The sequence below is a fragment of the Hypanus sabinus genome, chromosome 6 (genome assembly GCF_030144855.1).
Source record: "Hypanus sabinus isolate sHypSab1 chromosome 6, sHypSab1.hap1, whole genome shotgun sequence".
Classification (NCBI taxonomy): Eukaryota; Metazoa; Chordata; class Chondrichthyes; order Myliobatiformes; family Dasyatidae; genus Hypanus; species Hypanus sabinus.
This window is the reverse complement of record NC_082711.1, coordinates 85,388,141-85,412,954: the sequence shown is the minus strand read 5'-3', so window position 1 is coordinate 85,412,954 and position 24,814 is coordinate 85,388,141. Positions and strand designations below refer to the sequence as shown.

Sequence of the window (24,814 nt, the reverse complement as noted above, 5' to 3'; positions counted from 1 at the left end):
AGTCTTCAGCATTTTTTGTAGACATATTCATGGTCATATTGAAATATGCTTTTTTCTTTATGCTTTGGTCTGTTTCCTTATATTATGGAATATGGCTCTATAAAACAGGCTTTTTGTTCCTTTGGATTTCTTGATCCTGTGGAATAAAACCTGCATTCGGTTTAATCTTCCTCATTGCCAAATTAATTTCTTTTACCAGATACTCTAAATCCCATGGAAAAGATTGTTGTTGAGTCAAGTTTATTGTCGTATGCACAAATACAGTGAGGTGCGTTTACAATGAAAAACTTGCTTATAGCAGCATTGCAGGCACATAAATTCAGACAATTCACAAAACATAACTTATACAAGACCGTGAAGAAAAAGACTGCAGAACAAAACTAGAGCAAAAACATGATAAGAAAGCAGTCCATGACAGTGCAAGGGATGGTTTGCAGTGTTCTGTTGCTGAGTTAGTGATTATGATTGTGCAGGTTGGTTCGAGAATTTGATGATTGCCAGAAAGTAGATGTTCCTGCACCTGATGATGTGGGATTTCAGGCCTCTGTACCTCCTATACAACTACAGCAGTGAAGCGAGGACATGGCCAGGATGCTGGGAATTCTTGATGATAGTTGCCACCTTCTTGAGACAGTGCCTCATGTAGATGCTTTTCTGATGAGTGCTGCTCCTTTCTTGGGCCAGGCTGTGTCCACAGGTCTCTGCAGCCTCTTCTGTTCCTGTGCCTTGGAATTGCCGTGATGCAACTAATCAGGATACTGCCTACAGTGCATCTGTTAAAGTTTGTTAGAGTGTTTGATGAGATGCTAAATCTCCCTAAGCTTCTAAGGTGAAGTGGTGCTGATGCGGCTTCTTCATGATTTCATCTATTATCAATTTAGTTTGATTAGTTAGACTTATACATTCACTTCCTCTGTCCCCTCCTTTCAAGGCCCCAAATAGTCCTTCCAGTTGAGGCAACACTTCGCCTGCGAATCAGCTGGGGTCATCTATTGTGCCTGGTGCTCCCAATGCAGCCTCCTCTACATTGGTGAGCCCCTTCGTAAATCAGGGGACCACTTTCTCAAGCACCTCCTTTACAGCTGCCCAAAGTGGAACTTCCTGGTGGTCAAACATTTCAGTTTTGATTCTCATTCTCATTCTGACATGTTGGCCTATGACCTACTCTTAGAACCATAGAACATTACAGCACAGAAACAGGCCTTTTGGCCCTTCTTGGCTGTACCTAGTCCCAGTGACCTGCACCTATACCATATCCCTCCATACCCCTCTCATCCATGTACCTGTCCAAGTTTTTCTTAAAAGAAGAAGCCTGCATTTACCACTTCAACTGGCAGCTCATTCCACACTCCCACCACTCTCTGGAGAAGCCCCCTCTAATGTTCCCTTTAAACTTTTCCGTTTTCACCCTTAACCCATGTCCTCTGGTTTTTTTCTCCCCTAGCCTCGGTGGAAAAAGCCTACTTGCATTCACTCTATCTATACCCATCATAATTTTATACACCTCTATCAAATCACCCCTCATTCTTCTACACTCCAGGGAATAAAGTCAAGATGAGGCCACCCTCAGGGTGGAGGAATAACCCCTTACATTCAACCTGATGGCATGAATATCGATGTCTCTTTCTGGTTTAAAAAAACAATTCCCTCACCCTCTCCTCTTCTTCTATTCCCTAATCTGGCCTTTTACCTCTTCTCACTTCCCTGTTAGTTCCTTTCTCCCATTGTCCACTCTCCTGTCTTATTTGATTCCTTCTTCTCCAGCCCTTCATCTTTCCCAGCCACCTGACTTCACCTATCACTTTCCAGCCAGCTTTCTACCACCCCCCCACCATCTGTTTATTTTGGTGTCTTCCCCTTCCTTTTTAGTCCTGATGAGGTCTTGGCCCGAAATATTAACTGCTTATTCATTTCCATAGATGCTGCCTGCCCTGCTGAGCTCCCCCAGCATTTTGTAGGTGTTGCTTATTGTACAACCCCCTTGCTTTATCCATTTATTTCAGATTCATTTATTTGCCACATGCACACACCCCTGGAACATCTGGACAACAAAGACGCATACATCAAGATGTTCTTCATTGATTATAGCTCAGCATTTAACACCATCATCCCCTGTAAACTAATCAGAACACTACAAGACCTGGGCCTCAATACCCCCTTGTGCAATTGGATCCTGTATTTCCTCACATAGACCCCAGGCAGTTCAGATTGGCAGAAACATCTCCACAATCTCCCTCAGCACAGGAGCACTCGGGTATATGCATTTAGCCCCCTGTTAACTTCAGCATGTCATCAAAAACCTTGGCAAACTTCTGTAGATGTGTGGTAGAAAGTGTGGTGACTGGCTGCATTACAGCCTGATATGGGAACACCAATGCCTTTCAGTGGAAAATCCTATGAAAGGTAGTGGATTTAGCCTAGTACATTGAACACATCTGCATGAAACATTGCTGTAGGAAAGCAGTGTGCATCATCAAAGATCCTCACCACCCAGGCCATGCTCTTTTCTCGCTGCTGCCATCATGTAGAAGGTACAGGTTCCTCAGGTCTCGCAGCATCAGGTTCAAGAACAGTTACTACCCCTCAGCCATCTGACTCTTGAACAAAAGGGGACAGTTACACTCGTTTAAGGACTCTTTTATCTTGTTATTTCGTGCTTGTTGTTTATTGCTATTTAATTATTATCTGCATTTGCACAGTTTAAGTTTACAGATCCTGTTAACAGTTTATGTTCTATAGATTTGCTAAGTATGCCCACATAAAAAGAATCTCAGGATTGTATGTGACCTGTGTGTACTCTGATAATAAATTTTACTTTGAATTTTGAACAGTGAAACATACAGTGAAATGTGTTACTGTCATTAACAACCTAAGGATGTGCTCAGGACAACCCCCTAGTGTCACCACACGTTCCATTGACAACATAGCTCATCTGTGTTAAGCAGAACAATGCAAGCAACATTAACAACACAAGAACTGCAAAAAAAACCCCAAAACAACAGCAGCAAAATAAGTCCCTTTTCTCCCTCCCATCGACCCACCCACTCCACAAACAAGCAGGCCTACAATCCTAGGACTGACCACCTCCAAGCCTTCAACTGCTAGTCCCTGGCTGGTAATCGAAGATTCAGAGACATCTTCCAGTCCTGCTGACCCAGGGGCCTCAACACGGATTCTCTGACCTTGGTCTTTGACCTTCAGTATTTACTACAGGACCTACCAATCACGGGACTTTGAATTCTGGGCCTCAAACTCCGCTTTTGCATGACCTTCCAGCCCTGAAACTTGCTAACTGGTAGGGTTGTCCCTGGCCTGGACTTGCAGAGTTGCAGGCATTGGGCCTCTAGTGCCCAGGCATGTTGAAATCAGGCCTCAACTTCAAAGCTCACAGGCTTAAGTTTTCAGCTTTCAGGTTTTGAAGACTTGTATGTTGTATGCTCGTGTTTTGAAAGGCAGTCATCACAAAAGATATATGGCATCCTGTGGAATACCTTCAGTCACTCCCTGGAGTCTGGACTGCTCTCCCATGTTCAGCTATAGATGACAATGATTCTCATTCCTAGCCATTGAATTTTTTCCAAGTGACAACTTCAGGTTCTGTACTATATTTTTGAATTTGCTCTTCACTGTAGTATAAGACAAGTCAGCAAGGCATTCTATTTGAAAGGGAATTATTTTGCCTTTCTTAATTTCCATGGAGACAAAGTGACATTGCCGACGTTGTGATTTGCCAGCATTGCTGCCATTCCATCAATGCAGACAGGCACAGACTAAGCTCCTGTCCATATACTCTGCCTTATGATTAGAGATGCAAGGCCTGGTGAAAAATATTGAAACAGTTTTAAAAAATGGAAAATGAGGGGAAAAGCCATTTAATAATATGCTTAAGTTGCATAAAGCAATTAAAATCAATAATTTTTAAAGTTAAATAACAAAGACACAGCTTCGCTTTTTTGAACATCAGTGATTCTGGTCAAATGAATGTTATGGCTAATGCACTAGCCTTAACTTGAAGCCTAGGGACCAGATACGGACTGTATCTCAGTACTTCATGCAATTCTCTTGAACTCATGGTAGCCAGTGCTGAGTGACGGTCAGATCTGGAATCCTTTGATTTGTATTGTCCAATATTTGTAGTGGCCGTTTGATAGTGTAGCAATTTAAAGTAATGCACGTAACTGAATATTCAACAGTTTGGTGCTGAATAGACAGAAGTGATAGGCTAACATTTCAACTGATGAGTTCTGTGCTATTAAATGATGAAAATCCCTCATGAATTTCTACTTGTGATTCATTTTATCAGAATGAGGTTTAATATCACTGGCATATGTCGTGAAATTCTTTAACTTTACGACAGCGGTACAATGAGATGCATGATAAATAAATATAGAATAGTTGTTGCCAACCAGTTGATCTTTGAGACTTTCCCAGTAGATCCTGAAAAAAAAGGAAAAATAAATACACAAATACTGTTGTAATGTGAGCATTATAAAAATAAGTATACTAATTAAGATAATGGTAATATAGCAATACTCCCGCTTACGGAAAGCTGTTTGTAAAGAGAGATTGTTTCTGGGGTTGTGGGGTTTTACTTCTGTTCGGGGTTGAAGGCCCGGCCATCATTATTCACAAAACATGCTGCTCAAAATAAGGCTGCATCATTTCATGTAAGTCACCTTTTGGCTAAACACAAGAAGCCTTTTACAGATGTTCAAGGTAGCAATGGCCATTCTGGCAGAGACTGTTTTTAATGACTTTAAAATCAAAAACGACATCAAAACCGCAATACATAATATACCGCTTGGCCCTGCAACAGTGTCAAGGAGGGTGGAGTCACTGTCAGAGGACATGGATTGACAAGTGTTAAAGGACTTGACACTCTGTGAATATTTTTCACTATAGTTTGATGAATCCCTGCATCATGCAAACAGCTCAGCTTGTTGTATTTGTCAGAATGGTTTTCCAGGATTTTACAACAAAGGGCTTCCTTACTCTTTTGCACTTAAAGGAGAGAACAAGAGGTGAGGATATTTACAAAGAGTTTAAAAAATATGTCTGTGAACATGACATCCCCATTCATAAACTGGTGGCATTTACTACTAATGGGGCCCCAGCAATGCGTGGTATGCTTTTTGGTTTTATAGCACTGTGCCGTAATGACCCTGATTTTCCCAACTTCCTGGATTATCACTGTGTGATTCATCAGCAGGCCTTGGCTGGGAAGGTTGCGGACTTTTCTCATGTAATGACATTGGTGGTCAAACTGATAAACTTGATTCAAGCGAAAGCGCTTCAGCACCGCTTATTCAAGGCGTTATTGGATGAGCTCGATGCCACTTACGGAGACATAATTCTTCATGCTGACGTTCAGTGGTTGAGTCGTAGCAAAGTGCTGCAATGATTTGTTGACTTGCTGCCTGAGATAATGACTTTTCTGTCGACAAGAAACGAGGAACATGAGGAACTGTCAGATGATGTGTGGCTAATGGATTTAGGGTTTCTGACAGACCTAATGGCTAAATTAAACGTACTTAACAACGAGCTCATGGGAAAAGACCGACACTGCCCCACATGATAAGCGCAGTAAATGCATTTAAGGCCAAGCTTGGTGTTTGGATTTCAAATTTAAGTAACGGGAGGCTGACATACTTTCCCACCTTGGAGAAAATGTTACTGACCATCAAGGAAAAAAATGCTTTTTGCCCTGAGCTTACCTGTGCTTACCTAGACAAACTGGCAATATAGTTCGATCAGCGTTTTGGCGAGTTAAACGTCATGAAAGATATTGCTGTATTTATTTCAAACCTATTTCTGCCAATTGATATAGAACAGATAGCATCCAAATTCCAGCAAGTATTTGGTGTGCCAAGTGAATTTGAAATGGAAATAATTAATTTGCAAAATGATATTGAGCTTAAAGCAAGATCAAGGGACGGTGACTTTTGGGGGCTTGTGATCAGGGAGAAGTTTGCTCATCTCATCAGATGTGCACTAAATTCAGTGCCTACTTCAGGTCAAGTTATCTGTGTGAAATTGCATTTTCACAGATTAAAATTATTAAATCTAAGTACAGGAGCTGTCTTACTGACAGACACCTCACAGATTGCCTCAGACTGTCTGTCTGTAGTTATGAGCCAAATTTCAGGGAACTAGCAGAAAGTATTCAGTCCCAGTCATCACACTGAGTGCAACAGTCAATTTTTATTCTTTTATTTTTTGTGTTAAAATAAAATTAAATAATGAAACTTAGAACTAAATGTATAAAGTATTGTAATATTCTTAAAGAAAGACAGCTATGTATGGCCTGTTTGGTATGCTAGTTAGTGTTTTCTTGGTTGAATTAATTTGAAAGTTTGACAAAAGCATTTTATGTTATTCGTATACAATTAGCCCAAAAAAAAGTCCTCAAGTTGGAAGTACAATCTGAGCTGTTTTTTCTCTAAACGATTTCGTGGGAAGATCTTGCCTTTCACTAAGGCTGAGGTAGGGGATCTTGGGCTTAAAAAGGTTGGTGACCAGTAATATAGAGAGAAAAAGTAGTGAATTGCAATAACTATAGATATATATACACACACACACACACACACACACACACACACACACACACACACACCTACCTATTAAATAGTAATGTTAAAATGAGTAGTGTAAAAAAAAGTAGCGAGGTAGTGTTCATGGTTTCAATGTCCATTTAGAAATCTGATGGTAGAGGGGAAGAAGTTCTTCTTGAATCACTGAGTGTGTGCCTTCAGGCTTCTGTACCTCCTTCCTGGCGGTAACAATAAGAAGGCGGCACATCCTGGGTGGTGGAGTCCTTAATGATGGACACTGCCTTCTTGAGGCATCTCTCCTTGAAGATGTCTTGGATACTATGGAGGTGAATTCCCATGATGGAACTAATTGGCTGGCTGCAACTTACTTAGATCTTGTTTAGTAGTCCCCCTCACCCCCCATAACACACAGTGATGCAGCCAGTCAGAATACTCTCCATGGTACATTTGTAGAAGTTTTTTGAGTGTGTTAGTTGAAAAACCAAATGTCCTCAAACTTCTAATGAACCACTGTTTTGCCGCCTTTATAGCTTTATCAATATGTTGCATCCAGGTTAAGTCCTCAGAAATATCGACAGTATTATTTGTCCATTTCAAGGCACACATTGGGAGACAACAGATGAATGGATTATTGGTAGAAGAACCTTGTTTTGCTCAGCTCACAGAAATTGGAAAGAATTTATGTGTCATCACTGCAGAAATGATCATATCTCACTAATGCCATCTTACCTATTTCTTATGATTTGTCAGAATGCATGGAGTGGAGTAGATGTTTCATTTCACCACCTGTCCTTCCTCAGACTTCGCAGTCTTATGACTTAGCAGAATAAGAATTGTAAGTGTAGGCAAAACATGGACTGATCATCGTGAGATAGTAATCAACTTCACCATGGAACGTGTACACTCTCATCGCTGTTGAAGTATTTCACCAGGTGGTCTGTTGCAGTGAGGTTATAAGGGGAAACTTCACTTAGTTTTAAGAATCAGAATCAGCTCTATCATCACTGACATATGTCGTGAAATTTGTCATTTTCCGGCAGTAAGACATAAAATTACTATTAAGTTACAGAAATGAAATGAGCAGAAAAGAAGAATAATGAGTTAGTGTTCATGGGCTGTTCAGAAATCTGATGGCAGAGGGGTAGAAGCTGTTCCTAAATTGTTGGGTGTTGGTCTTCTGGCTCCTGTACCTCCTTCCTAATTGTCGTAATGAGGACATGTCTCAGATAGTGGAGGGGGGTGGGTCTCTTCTTAAAGAACATTACAGCCTTCTTGTGGCACCACCTCTTGAAGATGTTCTTGATGGTGAGAAGGTCTATGTCTTGTGATTCTGTGTATTGAAGGTTCCATTACAAGCAATTATGGCTTTATTTGCATGTGTTGACTTTGCATAAATGACTTTAATCACCTTTCTAGGTAAAATGTCACTGTATCAAAGTAGCAACTGCCATAGCAGGTGTGAATTGCCTCTGTAATGTAAACTGTGTTATTTGCCTGAACTAAGAAAACATTTGAATATTTCTTGACTCTTGTGAATCACTTGTAAGATAGTGGTATCAAATAATGCATACATGGAAAATTTTGTCTTTTGTCTCTTAAGTTAGATTCCCAAAAATTTAAAATGTTAACAACATTGGAAGTTGGTTTTCATGTCCAAATGCTACATTGTAGTATCCTCTTTGGGGTTGCTGGAGGTTTGCCTACCAACCCCCACTCCCCTTCTCTTTGAGTTTGCTAAGTGCACTAAATGTAAGAATCATCCCAAGACTGTTGAAGGGGTCTTTTGAGACTGTTGGCTCTTGTGCTTTTGTGAAGTATGTACCTGAGAGGCTGTAGTTCAAATTGATTTGGTGCTTTTGTGACTTTTGTGTGCTGTATTGCATTGAGTACACTGAGTTAAACTCAGACACATTGAGGGGACAGTGATATACTGGCAGTCAGACTGCAAAACCAGTGCTTCAGTTCCAGAGCAGGAGTTGAGCCAGTTGGCAGGCTTTGATTGACAGGGCCCTGCTGTTTCCACTTTTCCCTGTGATGTCAGTTGTCAGCACAGTCCATGCAGGATTCAGCTCTCAGTGGAGATGTGTGAGTGGAGAGAGTAAGCCTCCAATTTTGCAAAAAGTGAAGAGTTCCATTTTCCAAATCTCTGTTCTTGTACGAAACCAATCTGTGCTTTAGAGTTATTTGGTTGCTCATGCAGAAGAGAATCTGCTAATGTGCAGCATCACTCTGTTGTGGAAAAATAGCCCACTGCTTGAAAGAAGGCATCCCATTGTTGCTCTGTGTTCATTGAACATTCAATCTGCTGACAGCAATTTGACTGTTGCATATGGCACACCTTGGCCTTCCACCTGAATTTAGGTAAGAACATGCAAAGGTAGATAGACATTTCATGGCCCCTATCTTTGCTTGCCTCTATCCTTCGAAACCTTGTAGTGTCTCTTGTCTCTGTCTGTCTCTCCCTCTCCCTCTCCCCCTCACCCTCCCCCTCTACCCCCCTGTTCTAGCAGCCCTTCAACACCCTTAGTATGTATACCTTCTGTCTAGTTGTTATACGCATGTACCTTTAAGAGTTGTTGACTTTTTGTTAGCCTCGTGCACCAATTTGCCAAGAGTTGTTCTGAATTGAGTGTAAGCTTCTTGAAGACTGCTCAGTAAATGTGTTAAACTTTATTGGTGTAACCACCTCTATCATGTTTCAAACATGTCTTTGATCTTTTCTTTGACAGGTTCTGATTTACCACTGGACCTAAATTCTGTTAAGTTTTGGTGCACCAAAAACAGGTGCATCCAATTTCTGGCTGAGTATTTATTAATCATGAGACTGCAGGGATTCAAAGGAAATCCAGGAAAAATTAATTGCCTGAGAGAAAGAAAATGAAATGTCATGTTCGAAGAATTATGCTAGGGAGAAAGGATTTAATAAAGTATTCTGGGAATTAGCAGTAGGGCTGTTAGAAATTTCTAATCTGCTTCAAAACCTTTGATTCTTCTACATGACACAAATCTTTCATATTTACAGATAGTACAGTGGCGGGAGAGACAGCTGTATGTGGGATGCTGACTTGGGAAGTAGAAAGTAGGACAAACGTTAGTGGGCAGAACAACAGCATTCAAATTTGACATGTAAAGTAATGCCTACTGATGAAAAAACAGAATTTAGATAGCCATGAGTAAAATTCGGACAGATTTAGGAGACTTACTAAGCATGAAAACCAGTATCAGGTTTAATATCACTGACATACATTGTGAAATTTGCTGTTTTGCAGCAGCAGTGCAATACATTAAAAAACTATAAATTATAATAAAAAGGGGAAGTACCTAAAATGTTGAGTGTGAGTCTTTAGGCTCCTATACCTCCTCTATGATGGTAGTAACAAGAAGAGAGCATGTCCTGGGTGATGGGATCCTTAATGATAGATACCACCTTTTTTGAGGCATCACCTTTTGAAGATAACTTTGTTGCTGCGGAGGCTAGTGCCCATTGGAGCTTCCTGGGTTTGCACCTGTCTACAGCTTTTTCTGATCGTTTATACCAGACAGTGATGAAACCAGTTAGAATGCTCTTTGTTGTACATCTATAGAACTTCGCTAGAGTTTTTGGTGAGAAACCAAATCGCCTCAAATACCTCATGGATGTTGCTGACGTATCTTCTTTGTATCAGTATGCTTAGTTTATTTCTCTGACCCATGAGTCTATTGGTGGATCATGTTAATCTTACAGTTATCTCCAGGTCAAAAACTTCCTGGTGGGCTGAGTTCAGCCTTTCCTTGAGCATTTTGTGGAAGAGTATTGTAGAATCCAGTTTTTTAAAATCAAAAACCCATAGCACTGGACAATAAATTTTTTTTGAAATTCCTCAGATTTTTTCTTTGTTTATGATAGCCCACTTGAAATGAACATAAATATAATTTCAGACTACTTGTATCAGGGAGGAATTTGAAGAAATAGAAAAAAAACTTTTATTGAATATAATGCATTTAATTGCAAAGCAGTGCTGAGGTTTGCAAAAGTTCACCTGATCTAAAATGTTTTGTTGATGATTTTCATTTGTACTCAGTGTCTGAAGCTTCTTGCTTAAGTGTTCAACAATAATCAGCCAGCACTAATGGATTCCAGTTGCCCTGATACTGATTCTCCATGACCACAATGTCCTGGTGAAACCTTTCACTGTGCTTGACAGCACCAAGATTGGCAGGGAAGAAGTCTAAATGGGAATGCCGAAAATGGATTTTCAGTGACATGTTGCACTTAATGGTTTTGTATTCTGAAGCATGTTATCAACCAGCTGCACATAGTTTGGTGCCTTGTAGTTGCCAAGAAAATTTTCAACAACATCCTTGAATGCCTTCCTTGCAATTTTCTCTGGACCCACTAGAAGCTCTTCAAATTGCCATCATTGTTGACCAACAAATATGCTATCCTTAATCTTGACATCAGTTATTCTGACTTGAATTATGAATGGATATAAGAAATACAGGCAATTTCAAAAAATACTGCATGATAGGGAAACTTCATGGTGGTTTTCATAAACCACGGCCTAAACTACATAAGTAACACTCAGAAGTATTCAGGAAGCAAAATCTTTGTTCAGTGTAACCTTCTGGCTTATTCAATTGAGGAAAACACACTGTGCTGTCATTTGTAAAGACGTAATGATATTTATGCTCATAAGGGGTAAGGATATGTTTGACCAGTTTTCCACTGAGCCTGAATAAATTTATGAGTACCTCAATTTAATACCACTGTTGTCAGTCAACTGATCATCTCTCTCTTTTAAGCAGAATAGATGTCATCCTTCTAAGGAATTCCATGGGAAATCCATATTTCCTACTTATTCCATTGGTATCAAAAAAAACATTTGAGAATGGAAAGGGCTTTTTTAAATTGGAATTTTTTATTTGAATGTTTTATGTTTTATGCACTAAAAAGTGAGAATTGAAGCTTGCTCTGACCTGCTTGACTTTTATTTAATGGTTAGGATTTTGCATTATAGTAACCAGTTGTATCTGACTGATTGGACATAGTACATCTGAATAGTTCATAGATTATCTATGAAATTTTAATTTCTGTTAAGTCAGGAAGTGATTTGTTTAATTGAAATCTTACATCTTTTGTTATTCTGTAAATGATGATTACAATCAGTTTGTCTTAAATCACTGTGAAGGAAGGGAGCTACTCAGTTCCTCTTGCCTTTCCACTATTGTAGACTGCAATTTTTCCCTATTCCAATGCCCAGTTAATTGGTTTCTAAAATTGCTTCTATTGTCCTACCCTGAAAATCTTTTTGGGTATTGATCACATTATTCCTTGTGGGGATGCTTCCTAACATAAATAAGCCTGAAGGTTTCAATTGTACCTATACTTTAGTCATGTATTAAGAAAATAATATTCCATTTTTTTTTAAACAGAGTATGTCAGCAAACTTTTAAAATATTTCTACTTAGAGATTGAATATAATCCATTGGTTGAGTTACTTGCATATGGGATTAAAGTTCAGTTTCAGCTTTTAAGTCAGGTCAGATAAGTCAAAATTTGTTGAAGTATTTTTTTAAAAGTGTCAATAAATTAACATGACAATGTGCATTCTCTACCTTCAGATAAGCAAAATACTAATGATTTTGTGAGATTTAATTTAAAAGCCAAATTTAGCTATTAGCTATAATGTGAGCTAAAATTATCAAAGATATATAACCAGAAAATGCTGGAAACATAGCAAGCTGGCTCTCACGAAGGATCCTGGACCTGAAACACAAACTGTTTCTCCTTCCACAGAGGCTGACTAACCTGCTGAATATTTTTAACTTCTGTTTTTTATGCTAGCTGTAAATCCTGAAAACTGCCTGAGAGGTATTGCGTTTTCAAAGCAATTAAAGATGTGTGGGTAGGCCACTTTCATTTGCTCTGGTGTGTAGGTGAGTGGAGAATCTGAGGAAGGCTGAAAAGATAATGAGGAATTTTTTTTTTTAAATTGTGATTTATGTAGGATTGGTTTAAAATGGATGGTTCATAATTGGTGTAAACTAGGTGGACCAGAGGACCCCTTACTGTGCTGTATCCTGGTGATTTTATGATTATTCTCCATTTATTTTACTTTGTAATACGAACGTTGCATTCATTGTGAGCAATTCCTGACTTTTATCTCTGATTTTATTCCAGTTAGGTAATGAAATCCCTGAAGGTGCCAGTGTACCTGCTTTAGGATTGTCAAACAAGGCAGTTTTTCAAGGTATTTTTAAGTATTTAATTTTTCTACTTTGAGCTATATGTCTCGATTAAATATGTTTCTTTGTCGTTGTGTATGTATTATGTTGGTGTTACTTGGAGGGTGTGTGGTGGGATGTCGTTAGGACGTCCTGATTTCATGATAGTTTATTTGGCGTAGGTAAACTGAAGATATTGAATCAGCCTTGTTTTCTTTTATTTTACATTCATCGTATTTAATAAATTATGACATTATGGCATTTTTCATTTGCATGTACTTAATTAATCTCTGCCACTTTGATTATAGGGCCCAATGGTGTACTTGTTTCAATGCAGTATAGCATGTGTCTGCTCACTTATGTTACATCAAAAGCCTTGTCAAAACTTTCATGACTTTGTGATTCAAAAGCTTCACTGTTCTTTATACTTTCTAGGTAGCTTTACAGGATTCTTCTGTACCATGCTTTTTTTGTCTCTTTAGTCTCAGCACTAGCCTGTACTGGCTCACAAAGCTCCAATACATCTTGTTAACAAATGAGGTTTTGAATTAAATGGTTGGGGAAGACCTCTGGAAAGGGGTCTAAGTTAAAGTATAAAGGATGAAAGAATAATGCAGATTAGCAAAATGGGTGGTGATCAGTGAGTCTGTCAGGACCAAGGACAGTGCAGGATACTCCATTTTCAGAAGAGATATGCAAAGTGGGAAAGGAGCAAAGGTCGCCATGCTAATAAAGAACAGCGTGAGGGTAGCAGAGGTAAAGTATCATAACACACACGTACAAGAAGCAGAATAAATTTCGGTAGAAAATATGGATGGAAGTTGTCCATGACCCCCAAACAGAGATGTGAATGAATAGAAGAGAAATCAGGAAATTAATGAACAGATATCATGGACAATAGAGTGATCACTGAGGCCTTGAATCCAAATGTAGCATTGACGAACCATTTTGGCAGTAGTGTGGGTGTTGAATCCATGAAACAATATATCAGAGTTAATTTTTCCATAAGGTATGTTGAGGAAACACAACACAGGCTATTTTAAATATAGTATTGTGCAATAAGGAATGGTTAATTTTTATAGTAACTGACAGAAAGGTGACTGTAACTCAAATAACCATGTGGATGGTTTACAGCAGCAGAAGACCACACCAGGTTCCAATCCTGTTCCTAATAAAGTGGCAAATGAGTGTAAATAGGCTAAGTAAATGGATGAGATTATGGCAGGTAGGTGTGGAACAGGTGTCATACAATTTGATTGAAAAATTTTAAAATGCAGAGTTTGTTTTTTTAACTAGTGAGAAATTGTATGGTGGTAGTGTTCAGATGGACTTGTATACAAGTTATTGGAAGTTTACAAGCAGGTTCATCAAGTTATTATGAAGTTCAATGGTTTATTACGTTTTTATTACATTTGAATACGAGGGTGTTATATTGTCAGTGGCTATATTACATTTGGTCAGCACCTCATTTATATCATTAATGTAGTATGAACAGCATAGATCATTCTGGAACCTCATCAGCTAGAGCCTCTCATTCTCATTTATTCCTACTCTCTGTTTCCCGTCTATTAACCATTCCTCATTTTATACCAGTACAATATCACCAATCCCTGGGGTTCCATTTTTGTTTCATAAACTCTTGTATAGCACATTGTTGAAGACTTCCTGAAATCCTGCACCCATTGGTTCAGCCAAATACATTATGCTCATTACATCAAAAAACAATTTCTGTTTCATAAACCCATGCTGACTCTGTTTAATGCTGTTATTATACCATTTTCCAAAAAAACTAACAGATGCAAGAATTTTTTTTGCACAGTGCATCTAATTTCTTTCTCTCTGCTTTTTCACATTATGATGTCTCTTCCTTGGCTTCAAAATGCTGTTGAAGTATTTGAGTCAATAGTGCATCTAAAGACGACTTTAAAAAATGCTGAGTATAAATCAGGCTAAACAATAACATTCAAAGTAAATTTTATTATCTAAGTACATATATATCAACCACATTCAACCCTGAGGTTCATTTTCACATGGGCACACTCAGCAAATCTATAGAATAGTAATCATAACAGCATCAATGAAAGATCAACCAGAGTGCAGAAAACAGCAAACTGTGCAAATGCAAATATAAACATATAGCAATAAATAACGAGAGCAAGCGATAAAGAGTCCTTAAAGTGAGATCATTGGTTGTAGGAACATTTCAATGATGTGGCAAGTGACTGTAGTTACTCCCTTTTATTCATAAGCCTGAGGTTGATGGGTAATAACTGTTGTTGAACCTGGTGGCATGAGTCCTGAGGCTCTTACACCTTCTACCTAATGGCAAAAGCGTGAAGAGACCATAACCTGGGTGGTGGGGACCTCTGATCCTGGACATTGATTTTCTGTGACAGTGTTTCATGTTGATGTGCTCAAAGGCTGGGAGGGTTTTACCTAAGATGCACTGTGCTGAATCCATTTCCTTTTGAAGGGTTTTCCATTCAGAAGATTGGTGTTTCCATACCAGGCTGTGATGCAGCAAGACAATATACTCTCCACGACACATCTATAGAAATTTGTCAAAGTTTTAGATGTCACGTTGAATCTCTGCAGATTCCTAAGGAAGCTGAAGTGCTGCCATGCTTTCTTTGCAATTGCACTTTTCTGCTGGGTCCAGGACAGGTCCTTTGAAATAGTATGAAATGGCACAAATCACAGTGATGCCAGTCTCACGACCACTCTGTCCCATTGTGCTCATGGAAAATGATCACGATTAGGAACCATGCATGATTTTCATTCAAAATCCCTATCCTCTCATGTCTCAGCTTTAACTCGTTTTCATTAGCTACCAATCCCTGTCATCTTTGGAAACCAACTAGTGCTAATGGCATCATTGACCTGAGAGCATCAGCTAAATCAGTAGAAATTTGCTGTTAGACTTGTAGCATTAACCTTTGGGGCTCGCTGCAGCATTAAATGCCCTAAAAAAAACATTGCTTGATTATTGTTGCACTTTCTAAATCTTTGTGCAAAGTATCTAGCAGCTGTTTGACTGATTGCTATTTGAGTAAATAAGTGTTTGTACTATACTAGATTTCTCTACCAATAAATTCTCAAATTAATATGATCTTGTCAGGCATCTTCATTTTCACGATGCAAAATTAGGAGCATATAAAAGTATGCGATTATAATGAAAATACTTATGCATAATCTTAGAAAGGAATATTTTCTAAACTAAATATGATTTAATTTAAATCAGTTTTTAAGTTTCTGTCTTGTATGTATTCAAGGTGGTGAAATGCAGTTTTAAAAAACTTAGTTATTAAATAAAATATTGCTAATACATATGAGTCATCAGATTTTTCTTTAAGATAATATAAATTTCTTTGGAATAGGAGAAATAACTGCAAATGCAAGTAAAAGGGATCCAAGTGCATTGCCTCTCAGTGCTGCTGACCAGTATCCCCAGGCTTACTTTCAACCAATCAGTCTTACAGGTAGGTGATTCTAGTAGCTCAGGAAAGTTATTCTAAAAACTTATGGCGAGTTTTAAATTCAAAATTAAAGTGGAATTCACAAATGTTGGATGGTGTTGCATAAACCCTTTTTAAACAACCAAGATATTTACTGCATTCTGGTAAGATTGTTAATGACTTACCTAATTTAAAGATTCACATTTAACTACAAATAGTTGTACTTAACAGTTCTTTTCTGAATGATGTACAGTACATTTGGAATCAAAGTAAAATATCTTTATCTTTCAAATTTTCTTTGCTGACATTCTAATGAATTGTTAGAGTGAACATTTATGTTAAAGTGACAATATTTATATTGTCAAAAATATTATGGTAAGATTGAAAAATAAGACTGTTTTAATATATGTACAGCATGAAGTTGTTTTGTATGATTATAGAAAAATGTCCTAAATGGTGAGGTAGTAATGGGGGACAAATAAATGCCAGATGAACTTAATGGGTACTTTGCATCAGTCTTTACTGTGAAAGACACTAGCAGTGTGCCAGAGGTCCATGAGTGTTAGGGATAGGAGTGAGTGCCATTGCTATTACAAAGGCAAAACTGCTCGGTAAACTCAAAGGTCTTAAGATGGATAAGTCACCTGGACCAGATGGACTACATCCCAGAGTCCTGAGAGAGGTTGCTGAAGAGATAATGGATGCATTTTTCATGATCTTTCAGGAATCACTTTATTCTGACATGGTCACAGGGGACTGGAAGATTGCAAATGTCACTCCACTCTTTAAGAAGGGAGGAAGGCAAAGGAAAGGAAATTATAGGCCAGTTAGCCTAACCTCAATGGCTGGGAAAATGTTGGAGTCTTTGATTAAGGATGGAGTTTCGAGGTACTTGGAAACTATTGATAAACTAAGTCAAAGTCAGCATGGTTTCTGTAAAGGGAAACCTTGCCTGACATATCTGTTAGAGTTCTTCGAGGAAGTAACAAGCAGGGTGGACAAAGCCGAGGCAGTGAATGTCATTTACTTGGATTTTCAGAAGGCATTTGATAATGTGCCATACATGAGGCTGCTTAACAACATGAAATCCTATGGCATTACAGCAAAGATACTGGCATGGATAGTGGAGTGGCTGACAAGCAGGAGGCAGCAAGTAGGAATAAAAGGGGCCTTTAGTGGTTGGCTGTCGGTGATTAGTGGTGTTCCTCAGGGGTCAGTATTGGGACCACTACTTTTCATATTGTTTATCAGTGGTTTGGATAATGGAATTGATGGCTTTATGGTAATGTTTGTGGATGATATGAAGATAAGTAGAGCGGTAGTTTGTGCCAAGGAAGCAATGCGATTGCTGCAGGAGTTAGACAAATTGGAAGAATGGGCAAAAAAGTGGCAGGTGGAATACAGTGTTGGGAAATGTACGATAATGCTTTTTGGTAAAAGGAAAATAGTGCAGACTAATATCTAAATGGGGAGAAGGTTCAAACATCAGATATGCAGAGAGTCCTCATGCAAGACTCTCAGAAAGTTAATTTACAGGTTGAGTCTGGTAAAGAAGGCAAGTGCAATGTTGGCATTTATTTTAAAGGGTTGGAATATAAAAACGAGATAATGCTGAAGCTTTATAAGACACTAGTCAGGCCATGCTTGGAATATTGTCAACAGTTTTGGGCCCCATATCTCAGAAAAGATGTGTTGTCATCGGAGAGAGTCCAGAGGAGATTCATGAGGATGATTCTGGAAATGAAGGGGCTATCCTATGAGGAACGTTTGGCAGTTTTGGACCTGTACTCACTAGAATTTAGAAGAATTTGGGGGGGGGGGGATCTCATTGAAACCTACTGAATGTTAAAAGGACTAGATAGGTTCGATATGGACAGGAGGTTTCCTGTGGTGGGGTATTTAGAGCTAAAGGGCAAAGTCTCAAAATTGAGAGGAGACCTTTTAGAATAGAGGAGAAGAGGAATTTATTTATTTAGGAGCAGTAAATCTGTGGAATGTTTTGCCACAGACTGTGGTGGAGGCCAAGTCCGTGTGTATATTTAAGGTGGAAATTGCTTGTTTCCTGATTAGTCAGGGTATCAAAGGATATAGTGAGAAGGCATGTGAATGGGGTTGAGTGGGATCCAGGATCAGCCATTATGGAATGGTAGAGCAGCCTTGATGGGCTTAATGGACTAATTCTGTTCCTGTGTCTTAGGGTCTTCTGGATACTTCCAAGATACTCTGAGAGTGCACTTAAAATTGAAGGAAAGGGATGTTGGCCAAAATCTTAGTCACAATGCGGGTTTTTAAGGACTTCAAGGAAAGTGATGAATATGGAAAATCTTAGGAAGTCAATTTCAAACTTGGGATCTAGATAATAAAGCTTATAACTGCAGTGATGTGTTTAAAAAGTGGGAATCAAGTCAAGTCACTTTTTATTGTCATTTCAACCATAACTGCTGATACAGTACACAGTAAAAACGAGACAACATTTTTCAGGACCATGGTGTTACATGAAACAGTATGAAAACTACACTGGACTACAGACTACTCAGGACTGCATAAAGTGCACAAAAACAGTGCAGGCATTACAATAAATAATAGACAAGACAAGAGGCACAGTAGAGGGCAGTAAGTTGATGTCAGTCCAGTCTCTGGGTATTTGAGGTGTCAGATTGCTTGGGGGAAGAAACTGTTATGTAGTCTGGTTGTGAGAGCCGGAATGCTCCGGTGCCTTTTCCCAAATGGCAGGAGGGAGAAGAGTTTGTATGAGGGGTGCGTGGGGTCGTTCATAATGCTGTTTGCCTTGCGGATTCAGCATGTAGTGTAAATGTCCATAATGGCGGGAAGAGAGACCCCGATGATCTTCTCAGCTGACCTCACTATCCGCTGCAGGGTCTTGTGATCCCAGGTGGTGCGATTTCCGAACCAGGCAGTGATGCAGCTGCTCAGGATGCTCTCAATATAACCTCTGTAAAATGTGATGAGGATGGGAGGTGGGTGGGAGATGGACTTTCCTCAGTCTTCGCAGAAAGTAGAGATGCTGCTGGGCTTTGTTTGCTATGGAGCTGGTGTTGAGGGACCAGGTGAGATTCTTCGCCAGGTGAACATCAAGAAATTTGGTGCTATTAACGATCTCTGCCGAGGAGTCGTCGATGTTCAGTGGGGAGTGGTTGCTCCATGCCCTCCTGAAGTCAAAAACCATCTCTTTTGTTTTGTTCACATTCAGAGACAGGTTGTTGGCTCTGCACCAGTCCGTTAGCCGCTGCATCTCCTCTCTGTAAGCTGACTCATCGTTCTTTCTAATGAGACCCACCACGGTCGTGTCATCAGCGATCTTGATGATGTGGTTAGAGCTGTGTGTTGCAGTACAGTCATGGGTCAGCAGAGTGAACAGCAGTGGACTGAGCACATAGCCTTGGGGGGGCCCCTATGCTTGGTGTGATGGTGTTGGAGATGCTGTTCCTGATCCGGACTGACTGAGGTCTCCCAGTCAGGAAGTCTAGGATCCAAGTTGAAGAGGGAGGTGCTCAGGCCCAGTAGGCTCAGCTTTCCAATCAGTTTCTGAGGGATGATTGTGTTGAATGCTGAACTGAAGTCTATGAACAGCATTTGAACGTACATGTGGGTTAAGGTCAGGTGGAGGGTGATGGTAATGGCGTCGTCTGTTGGGTGGTTGGGACAGTACGCAAACTGCAGAGGGTCCACTGAGGTGGGCAACAGGGTCTTGATATGCCTCATGTCGAGCCTCTCGAAACACTTCACGATGATGGATGTGAGTCCAGTGGGACAGTAGTCACTGAGGCAGGACACTGAGGACTTCTTCGGCACGGGGACGATGGTGGCGCCCCTGAAGCACGTTGGAATGGTGGCGTTGCTCAGGGAGATGTTGAAGATGTCAATGAGAACATCTGCTAGCTGGTCTATTTTGAATATTATAAAGTAGAACAATGGATACAGAATTTTGAGGGAATAAATTGGTTAGGCTGGAAAAAGTTAAGAGTGTGGATATAGGAAAGAGTTTAAACAGAAGGATCAGAATTTTAAAAATGTATTATTGAGGAACTGAGAGATAATGAAAATTTGCCGGAAATGGAAGGGGAGAACTTCTTGTGCGATTGAAAATGGACAGCAGAATATTTCCTGTGTTGAATTTTATAGAGACTAAAGGACAAAATGTTAATGAATGCTGTGACATTTGGGGACTTTGCTGATTATGAAGAGGAGAAGGCCAGAACGTGTTCTCACAGACTCCTGGGGTAACTGCTGGGCAGGATGTGTAGCTATGCTGGAGGTGTTCCAGTACAGAAATAGAAAACACAAAACAAAGCCTTAATAAAACTCTGGTCTGGCCACAATTGGAATATTGTGCCTAATACTGGGTGCCATATTTAAAAGACTTTGGACAAGATGAAGACTTATTAAAATGATAGCAGTTCGGGCAGTTTGCATAAGTCTTCCTGTTAGTTTGCCACGTTTTGAGTTGCTGATGGTAATCAGTTTGCCACATTCTAAATTAAGGTGAGAACATTGTGTAAAGAACACTCTTTGTAAACTCACAGGTCTGCAAAATTCTAATAAGAGCAGTCAGTGAGGGAAAAATATATTTGGCCCATATTATAGTTTGATCCTCATGATGTAATTTCCTTGGTTTCATTTGACTCATTGTGTTCCACTAACTTCCTACAGAGCCTCCATCAGAGGATCATCTTCTGCAGAACACACTCTGGGCTGAAGTTCAGAAGCTGTAAGTTATTTATCACTAACACTTAAGATTTGACATTTTGTTACTAAGTGATTCGCATACAGGCCATTGAAAAAGAATTCAACCCCAACAATCATTTTCACATTTTACTGTCTCATTTTCTAAATGGAAGCCCTCTAATAAAACGTGGTTGCTCAACAGAGGATGAGATCCGAGCAGCAGAGAAAGATAGGAACCAGCTTCCTGTCAAGCTTTGCACCAAATTTTTTACCCAGTCCTCCTCCTGAACTTGTATCCTCTCCTTCAGATTCAAACCCAAAGAAAGATGAACCGTCGTTTAAGGTGAGAGTGCCCAAAGGTTACCTAAGTTGGAAACATATGTGTTCGCCATTTAATAAGAGTACACAAGGGCTGAGCAGTTCACCAAATGTATCAGTGGTTCACCTTTCAACAGAAGCTACTGCAGAACCCTCTCTCACTGTCCCAGGCTGTGGTGATATATCACCATTGTGTGACATGCTGAGACTGGCCAGAGAAGCCCTGAGGCAGAGTCAGTCCAAATGTGGACAAGACAGTCATCCACAGAGTGATTCAGAATCTAGGGAGGGTAGCACGGAGAACTGGAGAAACAGTAACAATATATTGCGGAACACAGATGGACACACAGTGCAGCATACACCAGTGGACTCCAGGTAACTTAATCAAGAACCTGTTGCGACTTCAGAAGAATTAGACCCAGATACAGCTGGAAATTCAGGGCCAGCACCTTGGGCTACTACTGGTTCTAGCACACAGATGGCAGAGCGCAATAAGGAGCCAGCCAAGCATCCATCAGATGTAGCTACTTCCTTATACGCTTAAAGATAAGTGCCTTGGAAAAGTATTCACCCCCCCCCCAACTATTTTTTGCATTTTACTGTCTCGTTTTCTAAATTTAAAATATATTGAAGTAGGATTTTTTTGAGCTAATCTACAAAACGTTGTGCGTCAAGTCAAATCAAAAGAAAAATTTTGTCAACAATTTACTAGAAATTAAAAACCAAAATTGTGAGGCTGGAAAAGTATTCATCCCCTCAGGTGCAATATGATATTACCTTAGCAACTCATCCAATTTTTAAAGTAGAAAACTGGGGGAATCACCTGTTTCCAATGAATTCATAAGAGTAATTTATCCCTCTCTCTGTAAGGATGAACAGTGTGTTTGGTTTTTCAACAGACCAAACTAAAATGAAGGTGGAAGAGCATTCAAGACAAGTCAGGGAAATGATAATAAAGAAGCACACATCTGGTGGAGGGTGTAAGAACATCTCTAAAGCACCGAATGTACCTTGGAGCTCAGTGTTGTATTGCCATGAGGCGAGGTTCTTCACTGGTTGTGTTCATTCATTACAGGGGCGGTGTGATGGTGTAGCATAGAAGTCAGTGCACCACTTTACTGTGCCAGCTATCACTGACTGAGGATCAATTCCTCCAGATGCCTTTTGGGAGTTTGTACATCTTCCCCATGACCCCTGGACGCTCACCTCTTTCCACATTCCAAAAATGTTTGAGTTAATGAGTGTGGATATGCTAAGTTGGTGCCAAAATCATGGCAACACTTGAACTGCCCAGCACAATCCTCATTGATTTCATTTGATACAAACAAGATATTTCATTGTGTGTTTGATGTACATGTGACAAATAAAGCTAATCTTTTTACTCCATAATTTTGAATAAGACATCTCAGTTTTAACAATCATCATGTCATCTCAGATTATTAAATTACTAATCCTATGTAATATTAAGGTAATTGAAGATGCAAGGTCCAACTTGAAGAAGGAAGTGTGATAAATGTTAGATCTTGCAATAGAGTTTATTTTCAGGATGGATTAGCAGCTGGTTCTAATGACAGAACCAGGTTAATTAGTTGCAGTAGAGGCAGCATTTCAGATTTTTACCTTTAGTAGATTCAATCAAAATATATGTTGGTTACTGTAGGGTTCTCTACTTAAAATATAATATTGAAGCTAGTTAAACTTGTCTTAAAATTGTGAAGATTTAAGTCAGTATTTTTCATATCAGTAACAAAGGTTACAATTTCTGAATATTTTTACGCATTGTAATGCACTGTTATGTATATTGAAAAGCAACACACACAAAAGGCAATGAACTTCCAATGGGGATTTTGCTCAGCAGCAGGCAATAGTATGTGTTTGCAGAGCGATTTAAGATGTATTTAAGCACACGTAGACCTTGTCTGTGAATGAAACAAGATTGATGCTGCAGCTTTTGCTACACTAGTTTACTTCCTGAGAGGACTGTGTTTAACTAAAAGAAATACTTTTATTTGCTACAGTATTGTGATATTTACCTAAAGATTTATGTTTACTTAAGATGGCTACTTCTGATAGAGCACTCAGAATCATCATATATCAGGAAGAAAGCTCAAATTGAGTTTATTCTAATGGGTACTGTCTGGTAACCTTGCTGCCAGCTACTATTATGCATTATTAGCTCAACACTACTTTTATTTACCCTTTTGATCTACAACTGAAAACTAATGCCCGATGAGTTAACAAAAATATCTTTTTAGTGAGGTACAGATCTGAATGTTGTAATTTGACTTGTCGCATCAAAGTATGTGACACAAAGGGCCAAATCAGCTTGAACTCCTGAAAGCTGAGTACTGCAGTGTGCTTCACAAACAGCAGTTCAGCAACCAAGACCTAATTCACTTCCATTTGTTCTACACCATCTTATCTGCACTGATTTTCATATACTGCACAGATTTAACTTCAGACTTAGCATATGTAACTCCCTGGGTCGCCTCAGGCTCGCTCAGCTCGTTCTTGTCTAGGGGGAGCAGCCTTCGGCCCCGTCAGACTGGGTAATCAGCTGGTGTGGATGCTGTGTGATGTCCCCGCCTCGCCCAAAAACAGACAGTACACCATATGCGATTAAATGAGTACAATTTATAAAGGTTACTATAACTAAGTGATTAATAACGATACAGTATATATGAAGAGAAAATTAAAGAAAAGGCGCCAAACTTATCAAAGTCCAAACCACTTCGTGCACAACCGTTGGAGCTCAATTACTGAAGTCTTCTGGCCACCATTCGATCCCCTCCGAACTCCTCGACTCGCAGCTCAGGACCCTCCGAACTCCTCGACTCTCCAAACAGCTCAGGACCCTCCGAGTGGTCAACCAAGCACATCTAGCTCCATCCCCCTCTCCTCCTCGGAGAATCTCCCGGCCTCGGACCCCCCTCGCCCAGCTTAGAGCATTGCGTCCTCTCTCTCGACCCCCTCGCGCCGATCTGCCCAAAAGCCCGTCAACAAAAGCTTACAGACTCAGAAGAAAGAACATTAATCCCCATTTGGTTTACAAAGGAATACCATTCTCGGTATCAGTAAATTAGCATTCCTGCTAGTTAACAAAAAGAAACCCTTTCCCAATAGTAACAAAGAAAAAAGAAGAAACCCCCTTTACACATATGATTTGATGATCTGAGGATGAGCTTTGTGAGATGTTGCTGGAAGTAATTAATCTTTTACCATTGCTGTCAGTAACTGATGCCTTTAAATCTTGGTTGCTGCAGTGCAGTGATACATCGAGCATCAATTTTCTTGAGGCATTATGCATTGTGCAAAGAACATTGTATTACAATTTTAAATAGAGGAATTAGAATTCCAAAATATTGAAACATGTTATTTGTGAATATTTCAAAAATGTTTTGTGCTTTAAATTGGCACTGTTACTACAGGTGATATTTTTTAAATTGTTCTTTTCTTTTTCCATTAGGTGCTTTTTTTTCCCCCTTTGAGAGAAAGAACACTTTCAAAAATAGATTAACTGCTTTTGAAAGCTTACCTTGTAAACTTAATTTCTTGTAGATTATGATTGCATTAATTCACTTCATCATGAAGATAAACTAT

The 24,814-nt window shown here is 39.5% G+C and overlaps 1 protein-coding gene across 1 annotated transcript in view; it reads left to right on the top strand.

The window, feature by feature from the left end:
• elp2 (elongator acetyltransferase complex subunit 2) overlaps positions 1-24,814 on the top strand; it is a 130,162-nt gene that overhangs the window by 72,322 nt on the left and 33,026 nt on the right. Inside the window, exons 14-16 of the mRNA XM_059972544.1 lie at positions 12,712-12,781; positions 16,133-16,234; positions 20,882-20,939. Coding sequence (XP_059828527.1) covers positions 12,712-12,781; positions 16,133-16,234; positions 20,882-20,939 — 230 coding nt within the window. The remainder of the gene's footprint in view (positions 1-12,711; positions 12,782-16,132; positions 16,235-20,881; positions 20,940-24,814) is intronic.